A 15,717-nucleotide genomic window follows, 5' to 3' on the forward strand; every position below is an offset into this window, starting at 1 on the left:
ATTTGACCCAATAAGATCTTCAAGAATTAATAGAAAACTCAAACAATATGTTGATAACTTCTGCAACAGCATACACGGAGAGAACGGATTAGTTGCAGGGGCAAAATATATTTGGTTCCACAATATTTCGTACGGTTAACCAAAGTTTAGTTACACCTACAAAGTGACTGTTTACATAAACCATTTGGTTTAGTTCTCTTAACAATCATACTTGTTTGAAGTTAGTTTTGTCCATTGAAACAGCCATTTTGTTGTTTGACGTTCTGTTTGTATTTTGAAACAGATATTTTGTTCCTTGAACAAAAAGAACGTGATTCTCGTACTGGCAAGTGTGACAAGAAAAACATGGCGGATCTCGGAAACGAAGTATCGATTCTTTTGAAGTTGTGGGGCTTTGAAGGTCTAATTCCTACATTTGCTGGTAAGTGGAACAGTTTTAAATAGAAATCATAATATGTGAAAAACATAAATATTAATTTGCGTACAGGCGTACGAGTTGAAATGCATATTTTCGAGTCTGCCACATCGGTGTCGGTTTTGTCTCTCGTATTTTAATCTCTACTAATTAATCAAGTATGTACTATCTAATCATACAGTATAGAGAATATAATGCATTACATGTGGCGCAAGTGTGTTTTGCGTTTACATAGGCGTGGTAGCTCAGTCTGCGTAGCATCTTTACTACCATGCGGACAACATGGCTTTGATTCTCGGGCCAGGAACCTTTCCCGCCCAAGTTCATTTTGTTTTATTCAGATTTCATGATACTAAGAATGCAATTTTCGCATGGTTCGACTTTCATTTACGTCTGTTAACACATACTGCAGAGTTTTAGCCAATAGATGCTTTCGTGGTTGTTAGGCAGGTCAGGTTTGGTTCTCGTAGCATTAACATAAAGTCCCTAAATGCATGCTACTAAGCTTCCGAATTATTTCTACATTAATTCCCATTGGTCTACGATACTTACAGTCGCTTGTTAACGGAAAATACATTGTCCATGGCAAGCGTGCTTGTTTGCGTAAGGTAATTTTTAAGTTGTTTTGGTACTTGTTTACTATCCTTCGGACACATTTATTTATTTTTACATAAGAAACTACTTACCGTAATAAGTTCCTGTAGCATTGTCGAACATCGGGAAGGTGTTTTGTGTGATGTGGGAATGTTTCATAGCTGAAATTCATGTTGTTCGTTGAAAATTAATTCTCCAACGGAGAATAGCTAGCCCCATGAACCATTGGTGCGTGGATAGGTTAGTTCTGTTAGGTTAGGAAACATAGTTAAAATTTGGTGTCGTGTTATTATCAGGATCTAGAAATTGGAAATAATTGCGAACCATTGGCGCGTGGTTAGGTTAGTTCTGTTAGGTTAGGAAACATAGTTCAAATTTCATCAAAACAACATTGGGAACGAGTTTACAATACCGAACCACTCTCCAATTTCTATGAAATTTCGCCTACTCACTAATTGTGAACTCCTAATCACGAATCTGCATGTAATAATTGGCGGTCAAGTATGGAAATCGAGGAAAAAATGAAATAAACTATGTTTTCTTAACGTAACGTAACCCTACCATAAGAACAATAGCTGCACGGAAGACGCCATTTTCCCAACATGAAGAAATCAACAGGCAAGATAAGGTATAGTTTTCTTAGCTAAAATATTAATTTTTCTTTGTATTTATGCTAATGGAACCTAACCTAACAGGCCTAACCTAACCTCGTAGGCATTCCTCGTCTGTCGTCAACAAGATTGTTGTGCGTAAAGGAAGACCATTAGCTAATTAATTGCGAAAGAAAGATGGTTCCGAATTGCTGTGTATGGACAATCACCGTGGTAAATCGCAAGGTTATTTTACAAGTTGTACACGTAAATGTACAATTTTAACAAGTGACCGCCAAATATGAACTACAGATACGTCATCAGGACACCGAAATTAGTAAGTAGGCGAAATTTGATAGAAATTGGAGAGTGGTCCGGTATTGTAAACTCATGCCCAACATTGATACACCTTCAGGAATGTTCCGCGAAGCAGATACGTAAGTACGAATGTCAAAAATTGACGAAACGAAAATATTAGAGGTGTCCGAAGGATAGTAAATTTTTACCACGATTATTGTCACCTTGTAAGAAAGATATTCCAGGTTTGATTCCCAGTGTAGGTGCATTGCCCAGCTGTTCTAGATTGCATTTTAAATTTAGTTCAAATGCTGATTAAGTTATCTGAGCACAAAATGGGCTTAAACGACATTTTTGTGTCATTCTACTTTCAATTTACTTCATGCACTTAAAACATCAGTTCCATTAAATAACTGATGCCATGGTAGCCAACTGAGGGTTCCATATTCCAGTCCTGGTCGAGGCAGTGTTCCTTTGGGAGTGTCTGTGCATCAATTTAATCAAATAACAATTCATCGTTTCTATTGAGATTAGCCAAAAGTGATGTAAAAGAAGGAATTAAATAACTCGTTGTGATTCCTGTTTTTGATAATTGTTCATTTCTAGTATCATGTGCATAATAGAATTCTGGGTACTTGAGTATTATACCGACTACCTCATTTGCCTATGTTAAATTATATTCCCCTCGCAAACATGATTTTGTCGATCCTGAAACTAGCTAATACTCTTAACCTAACCTAACCAGCTAGTATGTATAATACTAAAGTACTGAATTCTGTTTGCAGAAATATTGGATCCCTATCTAATAGCACCCTTACCACCGTCACAGAAACCACATCATAAATATCATAAATAACCATAAATTAAAATCACTGTTGTCTACTCTTGTGTCTGTTTTATAACCTCACTTACCATTCATTTTCAAAACAATTTTGTGTTAGTGGTTAAGGTTACAAACTTGTATTCAGAACCTTTAACAATGGCAAAGGCCACTTAGGTTACATAAAGAATGGCCTCATGCTGAACCTCATTCATGCCACTTCATCCCTTCACCTTTTCATCAAGATTAATGAAATAGGAATAACCAGTGCTTATAAAAACAAACAAACCACCATACATTTGAAGAAAAAGATGGCTTCTGTTGTAACAAGAAAGAGACAGAAATGCTGTATTCTGACACAGCCCTGGATTTTCTAAATTAAACTTTCTTACTTATTCTTCCAAAATTTTGCTATATTTGTTTTCAGAGCATGAAATAGACATAGGTGCATTGTGCATGCTCACTGCAGATCATCTCAGAGAACTTATTCCAAAAATCGGCAGAAGAGCAATTTTTATGAAAAAACTTGAAGAATACAGAGAACAAGTAAAACTATCATCTACAGGGTACTTACTTGATACGCCTAAAGAGGTATGTAACCTAACTGTCATATATTTCTACACTTCAGTTTCTTGTTTCTTACTTGCTAGTCCTACAGAGGTATGTAATTTAATGTCTCATATTTCCCTCATCAAAATTGAGAACCAACTTGGTGAACTACTCCATTAACTGCTCAACACCGAGGTTTCCAATTTTGAGTCTTTACAATGTATGCATATACTTTTCTCTTCTTCCATTTCATGTTAAATTTACAAGAAATGTTATGTGTGACTTTCTTTTTTGACTTAAATTTTATAACCTCGATTATGCAATACGAGTGCATGGGGGAAAGAAATATGTCAGGTTTTACGTTTCAACCCAGAACACCTGGGAATGTAGTTACAGCTTATTCTTCCCTTCATCTTGTCCATCCTTTTTGTTTAATACCATTTTTAACCTGCAGGGCATGATGCTCTGAAGGTGACCTGATGAGCTTGAAATGAATACATTTTACATTTTGAACTAGTGTTCACATATTTATTTTAATGTTGTTACTAAACTGCATGGGTATTTATAAAATGTGCATCCAAAGAGTTGTGAAGGCTAAAAATAAACAGATAAGCCTAACATGGTGATAAAAAACAACAATAATGATGAAAAGAAGGGACCATGTAAGATAAGTTATGTGATTTCCTTCTCTATTGAATCATGAATTAAAGTAAAAATTATCAGAATTATCCAAATGGTTTTTCCTTTTCATGTATAACTAAGAAGCATTAAACATTTTTTGTATGTAAACAATAAAAGTTACATATTTATTTTTACATTTTTTTTTAATTTAGGTGCAATCTTCATCAGCTGAAACTTTGACAAATACACCAGCTGGTAGTACTATAAGTGAGAACTACATAGATGAATTTGATGTGTGCTGTGAAGATACAAGTGTAAATAATGTGAAACCTGAGGGTGGAATAGCAGAATATAGCATAAATGTACCTGAGACATCTGGAAGCATTCCAGTTAAAATACAAGAACCATTTACGTCACAAAACATTTTGGATATCTTACAAGGAAGTGGAAGTGGAAGATTTGTCCTTGGGACATATGAGACAGGAAAATCACTAAATCGTAAGACCAGAGGTCTGCTCGTTGATATCATCATCAACCATTTATTACAGAATCCTAATGTGTAAGTTTTTGCTTGAAACATTCTCTCTGAGTTTTAGAACTACCCCACTAAAGTATATTTTATGAGATGCCTATTATCAGGGACAAAGCTCATTTTGCAAATTCCACTTGAACAAAAAAAAAAAAAGGAAAAGACATCTGGTAAACAGTGACTAGTGTGTTTATTCAGTGAAAAGGAACATTATGCAATACCAGTAGCTTTTTTCAGTAGTTGACAAAAATATCTTGATCATTTGTGTTTGACAGAAGTGTAGTGTAGATAACTTGCACTTGCAAATGAAAATACAACAGCATCATTTAATAGCTGAAATGACTGCGGAAGACTATATTTGCATTAACCCAGTAAATTCACTTATGAAGAATACCAGATTTTTTTTTCAGGTAAAAATAGAACTGACAATAGTGAAATTTCATTGCCATAGACTCATATTTTACCTCATGTCTACAGAACTCATACCAGTGTGTAATTTATGCCCAAATTTTAGAATTTTATGCACATAAAGCATAGCCTGGACATAAATGTCACTTACACTATTTTTAATCTTGTGAAGAACTGTACCATGGATTTGGCATTGTTTATTATGAGCATTCTTATATTTAGGCGTAAGTACTATTACAATGACAGCCAGCCTCCCTGATGGCACAATGGTAGCGTCGTTGCCTTGTAATCAAGAGGACACTGGTTCTATACCCGGTGGGGCACATATCGGTTCAGATCCGACTCTAAACTGTAGGTCCAGTCCCAATTAGCCTTACTGTGCATAAAGTGGACTTAAAAAAGACCAACTCAATCTACAATGACAGCCATTTAACCTGTTCCCATTTCTTTATTGTCAGTTCAGCAGATTTACTTTTCTTCTTGCAGCAAGGTTACTGGATGCTGGCTTATTATTTTTTTTTATTAGTTATGTAAAGATACATCATGTAAATATTCATGAGATGACTACTCGGAGCATGATAACAGCTTTGGTCACCATGATATTCATTACCAAAGATAGATATCCAAAGAAGAATCTAATTAATAGTAGTGTTATGAGTGTACTTTTGGTGGAAGGTAAGAAAAACATGACTATCGTGTACCGATTGCCTATAGTATTAACTAGAACAGGTCAAGTATCAAACAAAATAAACACATACATGATTATTTTTCGGACTTTTAGTGTACAGAAATGAACACACACACACACACACACACACAAATGATTTGAAAGGTATGACGAAAGGAAAGTAATGATGAGTACAATGTGCATTTAAATGTCTGTACATGTTTTTGTTTGATTATGATACTACAGGAATTCTAACTTCCTAAAATTCGATCTGACAAACAAATATTACAGAACAGAAGTAAAATAAGTCCACATTTTATTAATGAACAAGTTTTAGTATTGCCTCAAACTTTTAATTATGTAGAAATATAATTAAACCATTGCTACAGAGGGGAGATACCACATTCTTATCTCATCTCTAATTTTGTATTTTGCAGACGCCTGCGAAATGGCCAATTTGAAAGTATAGCAGAAAGTATAGTGTCTATATTCCAGACAGAAAGTGTTTCAGTTTATTATATTCCTCCAGTTAAAAAGAGAGATAGCAGAGTGAACAAATCCTGTATATCAAAGGGAAAGTTGGTGGACAAATACAGAAATAAATTTCGAGAATTGAGAAGTGTTGGGATTCTAGGCAGTGTATCCAGGACAATAGGCCTATCAGAAAAATCAGCAATTGATGTGGATACTACTATTTCAGGTAATTTCATAAATTTTGTCTGAATTATGATATTTAATGTGTGTTTTTCATCAACTTAAAAATTTTCCATTTCTTTATCCTTTTTATTTGTTTAACAGTGTAAATGTTCTCTAAAACCCATTGTACCATTTTACAAAGATTTGCGATAACAAATCTGTTACATGTAGTCACCTATTTTCTGCAGAGTAAGGCAGATTTAATTTTTAGTAAATGGGGACATACATATTAATTTTTGAAGTTCTTGAAAGGTTCTTAAAAGAACCCTTGATTTGACTTAAAGTAGTATGGAATAGAGTTAAATGTGCTGTTATTCATTGATATGTTCCATTTGTAATGAAATTATAACATGGACGAAAAATGAAATGAAGAGTGCAAATCAAAGTCTTATAGGGCATGGTGGGAATGCCATCACATTGTAATCTGGTTCAATTCCCAGATAAGGCACAGTGCACTGGCAATAGCATTATGAGATTGTAATTTTTTCAGTTCTTATAGTTTTCTCATTACTGTGATTGATATTATACATAATTTACATTATTTTCATTATTATGTGTATCATTATGGAAGTTCAGAAATTTATCGGAGTGGAAACTATTGTGTAATATTTCCATATTCTCTGTTTATCTTAAAGACGAACAAGAAAACAGCAAGTCCTGGCTGGCAAATAGTTGCGAACCATGGCCAGAAGTACTAAAACATTGGAAGAATACTTGGAGCATGAGGCAGGAACAGAATCTGAAAAGTGATGGAAGCACAGTGCAACATTTTATAAAGGATTGGCCAGTACTACAGCACAGCTTGGGATATACATTGGTAAGCACACATCTCATTTCTTAATAAATGAATAAGTTGAAAGATTTGTAAAAATTGGAAGTGTTCAATGCTTTGTACAAATTAAACATTTGTGCTTTTTATTGTCCCATTTTTTGTTATATTATTTGGGTGCCACACACATCTATCTTTCCCAGGAGCTTCGTTTTCATATTTTCTGCTGGTGTATACAGTATTTCCAGTGCTGTTTATATATATTAGGATAATTTGTGACTATATTTTTTATAATTTATCGTAATGATGTTATCGTATTGGTAAAATATGTCTACAGTACATATTCTCTCATAGGGGTTTGTAGGTAAGGAAAAGTTACATGTGCATATTGCATTGTGCCATGAAGGCACATTTAGGGGATGCGGGGGTTAGGGCCCTACAAAGTGGTGACGATTAGCCATTTTTGCTCCAGTATTAGGGCCTCGTAATGCTAAGCCTCGTCAACTAAAAAGTAGTAAACTCTCCTTGCCCCCCCCCCCAAGTTTTAAAGGTGATGTGATCAGCACCAGGCTGTGGCCACCTTTACTTCCCAGGGTTACCCCAGGTACCTATTTATATTCGGCTGAGTGAACCCCAGAGTCACTTTATGCAGGGACAAGGCCAAAAGATCTCTGATCTTACATCACCCACCCCAGGAATGGAACCTGGGTCTCTGATGTAGCAGTAAAATGCCATAAGACCACTGTGACTCCAGTTCTCTCACTAATAGCATATAGGTTGTAACTTTGTAGTTATGGGATGAATGTATGAGACAAGGAAGGCAGTGTATCCCAGAATATTAGGAAGTGGCTCTATGTTTTTGTTGTTTCTTTTTTTTTTTTTTTTTTGCTGTGGTGGAAATGAAGAAAAGATAAAGGAACAATCATATATCGGAAGATACTGGGTGACGAGGGTCAGTTTTCTTACTGCCTTAATGCAACTAACATGATTTCAAAAGGTATATGTGGGCAGTATGATTAATATCCTCCTAACCATTCACATTAAAAGACTTGAGACACTGTAAGATATTTACATTCACTTGATGTAAAAAATCCTGGTCATGGTGTATTGTCGATTTCACAATATGGGATAGAAGCACAGGACAAAGCTGTATAGAAATAAATACATCTACTTTTGTTCTGTCTTTTGATTGCTACTTATGTATATTACTTTTTTTTTTTTTTTGTCTTTATATAGATAGAATCAGACTTTGAACAGGCACATCCAGAAAGTGTATTTGAACTTCTGACACAATGGGAAACTTTTTTCCAGAATTTAAGATCCTTAAAAAGTGGCTCAACAGATGTCAATTATATGAAACTAGTGTCGTTGTTAGATGGTGCTAATTTAAGTGATGGTAAGTTCAGAGTTTCATCATATTTCACCTGTATGATAAGAATGAAAAGAAAGAAATTAATCATTTCAAAAGCTAGGCATGAATACTTTATCAAATTCTAATTGGAGAAGGAATGGACGTATTTCATTATATACACTGTTGGTTGTTATTAATCTTAAAATTTTTAAAGAAAATATAAGTGAAAACGAAACGGATTAAAAGTTGTTGGAAGTGTTTTTGATTTTCTTGCAATATACACCATTACAATTTACTCATTTACACCGAGGTACTTGTCTTGCAAGATTGCCTCTTTAAAAGAACCCTTGACTTTACTTAATGTAGTATGGCATAAAGATAAATGTGCTCTTATTCACCATAGGTTAAATTTTTCGATGGCGCAGTGGTAGCGCCATCGCCTTGTAATCAAGAGGTCCCGGGTTCGATACCCGGTGGAACCATACAGTGGTTCGGATCCCACTTTAAACTGTAGGTCCAGTCCCGATTAGCTTTCTGTACATAAAGTGGACTTAAACACCAACTCAACTCAACGTTCAATTTTTAATTAAACTATAACATGTTACCATTGCTTTTGAAGAGATAGTGTTTAGTTCTTCATAAATCATATACCATATTTCTAGAAAGTGCTCAGGAGTCAGAAGTTTAGTGGACTGCTGTTTATCCATAATTATATAAATATTTCAAATAGAAGCATGCAGGTTATATTATTCAATTAATTCAGTAACATATTCTGCCTGCATGCTTCCAGTAGGTCTAGATAATATTAAGTATTTTTGTTAATGGATAATATTTTCCTTTGAAACATTTTCAAATTTTGCATTGAGAAAATGTTGAGGATGTGTAATCAATTACCTAAGTACCCTATTGGAACTATAATTTCAGATTCAAAGCATACAGTGCAAATCATGTTGCTTCCTTATATGCAACCACCTCCAGGGAGAATCAGGAGTGTGAGAAAGCAATGGAAACCATCCGTCCTGGAAAGCCAGGAAGGAATTATATGTCATGCAAAGGTATTTTTGTTCACAATTCTTTCCATATAGATAATGTAGTCTCAGTTAGGGGTATTGGTGTAAAGAACTCATAGCATTGGAGTAGACAGCCATATAGTAGCTTGATAACTACATGGCCTCTGCTTGGCTGACTCACTACTCAAGGTGGTGTTCCAGGTTCAAATTTTAATATAATGCTTGACAATTAGCAGATCTCCCACGTAACTGATGCAAGCCAAGTGGGAGGCAAACATTTTTGGTGTTGATTCAGCATTGTGATGTCAATAGGAAATCTACATCGTAAGAAATAGAGCTCTGATTTAAAAAAGACAGATAACAGAGGGAGTGAGATTCGATGCAATGGGCTGCTGTTTCACAGAGTTGGAAGCTCGGAATGTGTACTTAGTGTGAAAATTAATTTTCACGTGAATGGTATCTTATATCATTACCAGTCACCATAATGCGTAAGATAAATAACCACATATTTTTTGCATTCTTTTTAACAATTACACACACACACAGACACATATACAGAAGGAAGAGAGAGACAGAGAGGAAGTAATCTAGACTTCAGTGTCACACTTGTGGAATGTAGTGTTCACTTTTAGAAAATTTTAAATACGGCATCACAAATATATTCAACTTTCCATTTTATAACTTAGTATTACAGGTATTCTTATATTTTTGAGGGGAGGGGGTGTCTCCAAGCATCACGACAAAAAAATGTTCATTTACTTGTAATAACTGTTAAGTTATGAAAAGGAAACCACAATGCAAGCAATATGTACAGCAGGATGCATAAGTATTCCCAAGCAAATGGTCCCAGAACGTGTTTATTCTCTTTTTCAGTGATTGAAACAAAATACCAAACGAGCTGCTAACAACTTCTACACCAGCATACATTCACAGCCAGTCCTTAAAAACACGTCGGATGCAAGAGAAAAATGAATGGAAATAGTCATGGGTGATTTGCCAAGGAATACTTATGCATCCCACTGTATATACAATATGTGTAAATTGATAACATTTTGGATTAAATAAATGCTAAAAAAAAAATGCAAATTCCATATTGTTTATTTTGAACTGGACCTACAGTGTAAAGTGGGATTTGAACCACTGTCTCTATGTTACAGAATGTTATCTTGAAAATACATTCTGCAGCAAATATTTCCTTACATGTAAGTCTTGAATGTTTTCTTTATATTTATTTCAACATGTTTGAGGGTCATAGAATTTTGTAATTCTGATTGAACTGACCAACCAACCGGCTATGTGTATTTATTGTATTTTTTCTTTCTGTATTAGATTCCTGGAGACATTAACAGACTGAAATACAACAAGGTGCAAAAAATGCAGAATATAGGCCTCACAGTGCAGCCTTACATAATTGTAGTTGGGCCATCAGTGACTGAAATTCAGAGTTGTTATGTAAATATTGACAGCACATTGTACAAGATGACTTCAGTTTTGAAGAGCTTGGATATATGTTTTAAGGCTTTTCATGTTCTCAATGCATCATATCCTCCAGAATCAGAACATATCTGGTTACTTATTCAGCTGGCAATCTATCACATAACAACAAAATGGGATTCAAAAATTCCAAGAGTGTTTGAAGCACTCAGTGCTCTCCAGTGCATTCAGTGAAGGTGCAGTTTGCTGAGAAAGAGAAACTAATTTTGATCTTAACAAATAAAAGTATTCAATATGTTGTGTAATATGTAATGAAAGTGTAATATGTAGTGATAGTGTAAAATGTAGTGTAAATATGTGTAAGTGCATTATAGTTGATTCTTCCATGTAATATTCTTGCACATCAATATGTTTACTTGCTATAGGTGCAAAAAACTTTGGGTACTCCTAAATTGCTTCTTTGGCACATAAGTTACAAGCATTCTGGCACTTATTTGACTGCCTATCATTGTGCTCAAGGAACTTGTCAAAGAAGTTTCCAAAATGCATACACGTTTCGGAGACATCTAGAAACTAAACATTGTAGAAATAATGTTGCAGTTACTTACACTATGCCACAGATATCTGGGACAGTGTGTCAAGAATTTCCTGCAGCTAACAGTGGTCCTAAAAGTACAAGCACCAATGTAAATTCACTGAAGTCTGTACCTATTAACAGGTTTGTAAATTCATTGCATGCTTCTGCTGTATCGTTTATTGCTAAACTATACAGTAATTCCAGCTACACAAGAAACCAAGTTCAGGAAACAATAGAATATTGTACAGATTTTTTACGCTACGGGTTACTTGACTTTCTGACTTGTAAAATTGAGCCTCTTCTGGTTGATAAATCAAATGAGACAACGGAAGATATGAGATGTTTATTGCAATCTGTGATGGATCCTTTTGATAAATTACATACAGAACATCTCAGGTTCAAATATTTTACAGAATCAAAATTTCTCATTAAACCTAGCCAGTTTAAAATCGGTGAATCTATCTGTAACAAAAGAAAATGTGGCCAAGTAGTTTTGGATATTGAGCATCACTATGGACAGTTCATTTCCATGAGTAAAGTGTTAAAAATCTTTTTGGAATTACCAGGGGTCTTAGACGATATATTTAAAAATATGTATACCCTCTCAGATTGCGAGGAACCTATAACACATTACATACAAGGTCAATTCTGGAGGCAGAGGGAGAAACAATATGAATATGAAATTCCATTGTTTTTATATTTTGATGATTTTGAAGTAGATAACCCATTGAGCGGTCACGCTGGTAAGAATAAGTTAGGCGCAGTGTATTATATAGTGGGTGGATTATCTGCAGAGTATTTGTCAACATTAGAAAATATTTTCTTGGCTTTGCTGTTTCACAGTACAGATAGGAGTACTTTTGGCAATGAGTCTGTATTCAAGGAGCTAAAAAAAGAGCTTGTGTCATTGGAAATTCATGGGTTAACAGTTAATCACAATGGATTAGAAAAGCAGTTGCATTTTAAGGTAAGTTTGATACTAGGAGATAATCTTGGCATGAATTCTATTTTTGGGTTCATTGAGAACTTCTCAGGAAATTTTCCCTGTAGATTCTGCAAAGCGCACAAGAATTTGATACAGCAACTTGAAACCGAAAAAGCAGAGTTGATGAGAAATGAACAGAATTATGAAGCTGATGTTTTAGTAAACAATTATACCGAAACAGGAATTAAAGAAGAATGCATATGGAATGCACTTCCTGGTTTTCATGTCACAAAGAATGCTGCTGTGGATATCATGCATGACATTCTTGAAGGGATTTGTAGGTATGATATGGCTAGAATAGTAAAAAAAAATAATTGAAAATAAGTACTGTACATTAGAAACTCTTAATGATAGGCTAAAATTCTTTGATTACGGCTTATCTGAAACAAGTAATATACCACCAAAGATTACGATGGAACATCTGAAGAAGGGTCAAATTATGTACTCAGCTTCTGAAATGCTTTGTTTTGTGCGTTATTTTGGTCTGTTGATAGGTGATCTTGTGCCTTCGGATAATGATTTTTGGTGTTTATATGTTGTACTTGCAGAAATTGTAGAAATTGTAACATCTCGAACTTACCAAAGTAGCATTTGCATATTGTTGGAGGCACTAATAGCTGAGCATAATTTTCTGTACAAAGAATTGTTCAAGGAGAATCTCAAGCCAAAGCACCATTTTCTTACCCATTATCCACAAATAATGAATAGAATTGTGCCCTTGATAAATATTTGGTGCATGCGTTTTGAAGGCAAACATAGAACACTGAAAAGTTATGCACATGTTGTTGCCTCAAGGCGAAATATAGCCTATACATTAGCCTTGAAACATCAATTGCAATTCTGTTTTAGAACTCTTAGTAGAAAAGGATTACAAATAGAAGTTGTTTACGGACCTGGAGACAGTATTAATGTTAAAGACATTCCGAATTTCAGTCATAGAGTACCAGTTAATTTAAAGGAACAAGTTTATTCATGCTTGTCAGTAAATGTAAGAGGGATAGATTACAAAGTAGGGGATGTTTTGCTCATTTCTTTTGAATCAGATGAACCACTATTTGGTAAGATACAATATATTTTGGGAGATGACAATAAAAGTGTAAATTTTGTTGTAACATTAATGAAAACAATTGGTTTGAATTCTCATGTATTTGCATATGAAGTAGAGCATACTAATGAGTGGTATATCTTTGTTTATGACAGTGTATGTCAATATTCTCCAAGTAATGTTCACATTTCAGGTACTGGCAAGAAATATATATCAGTGAAAAGTAGCTTTTGAAACTCCACTATGTTTCTTAATTTCATATATGTATCAATGTAATTTAATTATAGTTCAGTTATTTTCTAAAGTAATTTTGTACAACTACTGTAACATTAATGAAAATGTCCTCAGTAGTAAATTTTGTGTACTTGTGCACTGGACTTGTACCATTAAAAGAGTATCATAATTTGTTTTCTTTAATTTCCATTTTCTTTTAAATTCATTGAATATTTTTCTGTGTTAAAAATAAACTGGTGCCTCGCGTAACAAACATCCTACATAACAAACATCAGCACGAGATGGAAAATGTCCCACATTGCAAACTGTGCATAAATATAATCACACATGATTAACCCATCAGCAGATGTAGGTCATTATCTTGCATGAGAAGCATGTGGGGTACTCTATTTCATCTACTAGCAGCGACCAGGCTATATAATTCGTTAAAAACGATTGTTGTAAATACACTAAAAAAGAGACCGATCAAAACATGAAATGCTGAAATAATAATGAATTAGATATTTGTACTTGCATATATACTGTTATGTGTGTACTTTTTATAACTATTGTGTGTACAATATTTTCTATAACTTCTAAATTAAACAATCCTAGCATTGAAGGTATTTTGATATTCCCAGCATTATTTTTTTTTATTTTGCAATGTTCAGAGATTTTTTTTTGACTTGGCTTGGGAATAGATTAAAATTATTGCTATGTACTCTCTCCTGGGAATCTTTTGGGCTAGACAGTGTATATCGGCAGAGAAGGGGACAAAGTGAACAGGTGGAAAAAAAAGCAGTACACGCTGCTGCAAAGGCTGGCAACTGAAGTCACTATCCCCAACCATGCAATTCCATTGCCTGTCACATTGGTGGAGCCCTCTCAAGTCACCATTTGTGCAGAGACTTGTTTTTATTTGCTCACTCCTGAGATTCCCGGAACAGAGTATAGTGACCTGTGAGAAACAGTGTTCTGCTCAATGAACATCCTGGAACAGATTTTGTTCATTATTCGAGACACCAGTTTGTTTGCGTGTGGATATGTATATGAGTGCAAGATGAAATAGGTCTCTGAACTGAAGTCACTTTGCCATGTTTTTCACAACCAGCTGATTTGGTATTTGATGCTGCTGCACTATACCCTAGCCATTCTTAATTGTTTTTTTAAATTCCTCATACTGAAGTGTTTATTATTACGTTAAGGTGGTATTTTTTTTTCAATGTCACTGCACAGAAATTGAGTAGACCACATACATTTTGTAGCTAGAGTGAAATATGCCATAAAACATGATGCAAAAAATTATAGTGAGATTGCAATGTGTCATTGATTGATTGATTTGTTGTTTTAAGTCCACTTTATGCACAGACTGGCTAATCGGTACTGGACCTACAGTTCAAAGTGGGATACGAACCACTGTGTGCCTCCACCGGGTAATGAACCTGGGACCCCTTGATTACAAGGTGACGACGCTACCACTGTGCCACAGGCCCGCAATGTGTCATTGCAACATATACAAGACAGTACCTCAAAATATAGTTCCCCTTTTTTCACTAAGTGCATAGCATTAGTGTCGATTTTTTACATCCATGGTAACCTGTGGTAACTTGATGATTCAGTTTGTAGGACGTCCAACTACCATACAAGATACCTCGTTCTGATGATCATATCTGTTTCTCTCGGATAAAAAAAAGAGGAAATTTTTCGTCTGTCCTAGTAGAAGTAGCTGTGGCACTCATCTGGCCTCACATCAGGGGGTGTAGGGATGTGCAAAGGGGGCTATAGCACGGTTCTGATCATCTCCACTTTCAAATATGGAAAAGAAATATATGCTTCCATGCCCCCTTCGCATCTGCATATAATAACAGGGAATATCTTTCCAAGGATGGAAATAAAGACTTGTAACGGAGGGAGGATAACTTAATTTAGACCCATACATCATACATGCATGAGCGTAACTTGGGACTTGTATGAACTTGAGGCTTAACTTTTGGGGGCCAGAGTCGAAAAGTTCTTCATCCCATAAAAATAGTGTCCAGGATTATTTGCTAAATAATTGTTATATTTGCATAATTATAAATATATCGTATTATTTATTACTTACCTTCTCAGGTCTTAGGATGATGATAAAAGTATCCTTAACTTGT

The 15,717-nt window shown here is 34.9% G+C and overlaps 2 protein-coding genes across 4 annotated transcripts in view; one reads left to right on the forward strand and one right to left on the reverse strand.

The window, feature by feature from the left end:
• Positions 1–15,717, reverse strand: part of LOC145980370 (uncharacterized) — a 455,055-nt gene that overhangs the window by 22,574 nt on the left and 416,764 nt on the right. The window lies entirely within an intron of this gene.
• Positions 229–11,342, forward strand: LOC145980454 (uncharacterized). Its single transcript, XM_083113551.1, has 8 exons — positions 229–421; positions 3,144–3,307; positions 4,099–4,445; positions 5,928–6,190; positions 6,822–7,003; positions 8,192–8,351; positions 9,231–9,361; positions 10,646–11,342. The coding sequence occupies exons 1-8, from the start codon at positions 346–348 to the stop codon at positions 10,982–10,984; spliced, it is 1,662 nt and encodes a 553-aa protein (XP_082969677.1). The 5' UTR covers positions 229–345; the 3' UTR covers positions 10,985–11,342.

Source organism: Lepisma saccharinum, chromosome 27, assembly GCF_977018435.1.
Source record: "Lepisma saccharinum chromosome 27, izLepSacc3.1, whole genome shotgun sequence".
In the NCBI taxonomy this organism is placed as follows: domain Eukaryota; kingdom Metazoa; phylum Arthropoda; class Insecta; order Zygentoma; family Lepismatidae; genus Lepisma; species Lepisma saccharinum.

Coding starts and splice junctions, on each gene's coding strand:
- LOC145980454 (XM_083113551.1), top strand. CDS start 346: ATGGCGGATCTCGGAAACGAAGTATCGATTCTTTTGAAGTTGTGGGGC. Junction 422..3,143: donor TCTAATTCCTACATTTGCTG/GTAAGTGGAACA, acceptor ATTTGTTTTCAG/AGCATGAAATAGACATAGGT. Junction 3,308..4,098: donor TACTTGATACGCCTAAAGAG/GTATGTAACCTA, acceptor TTTTTAATTTAG/GTGCAATCTTCATCAGCTGA.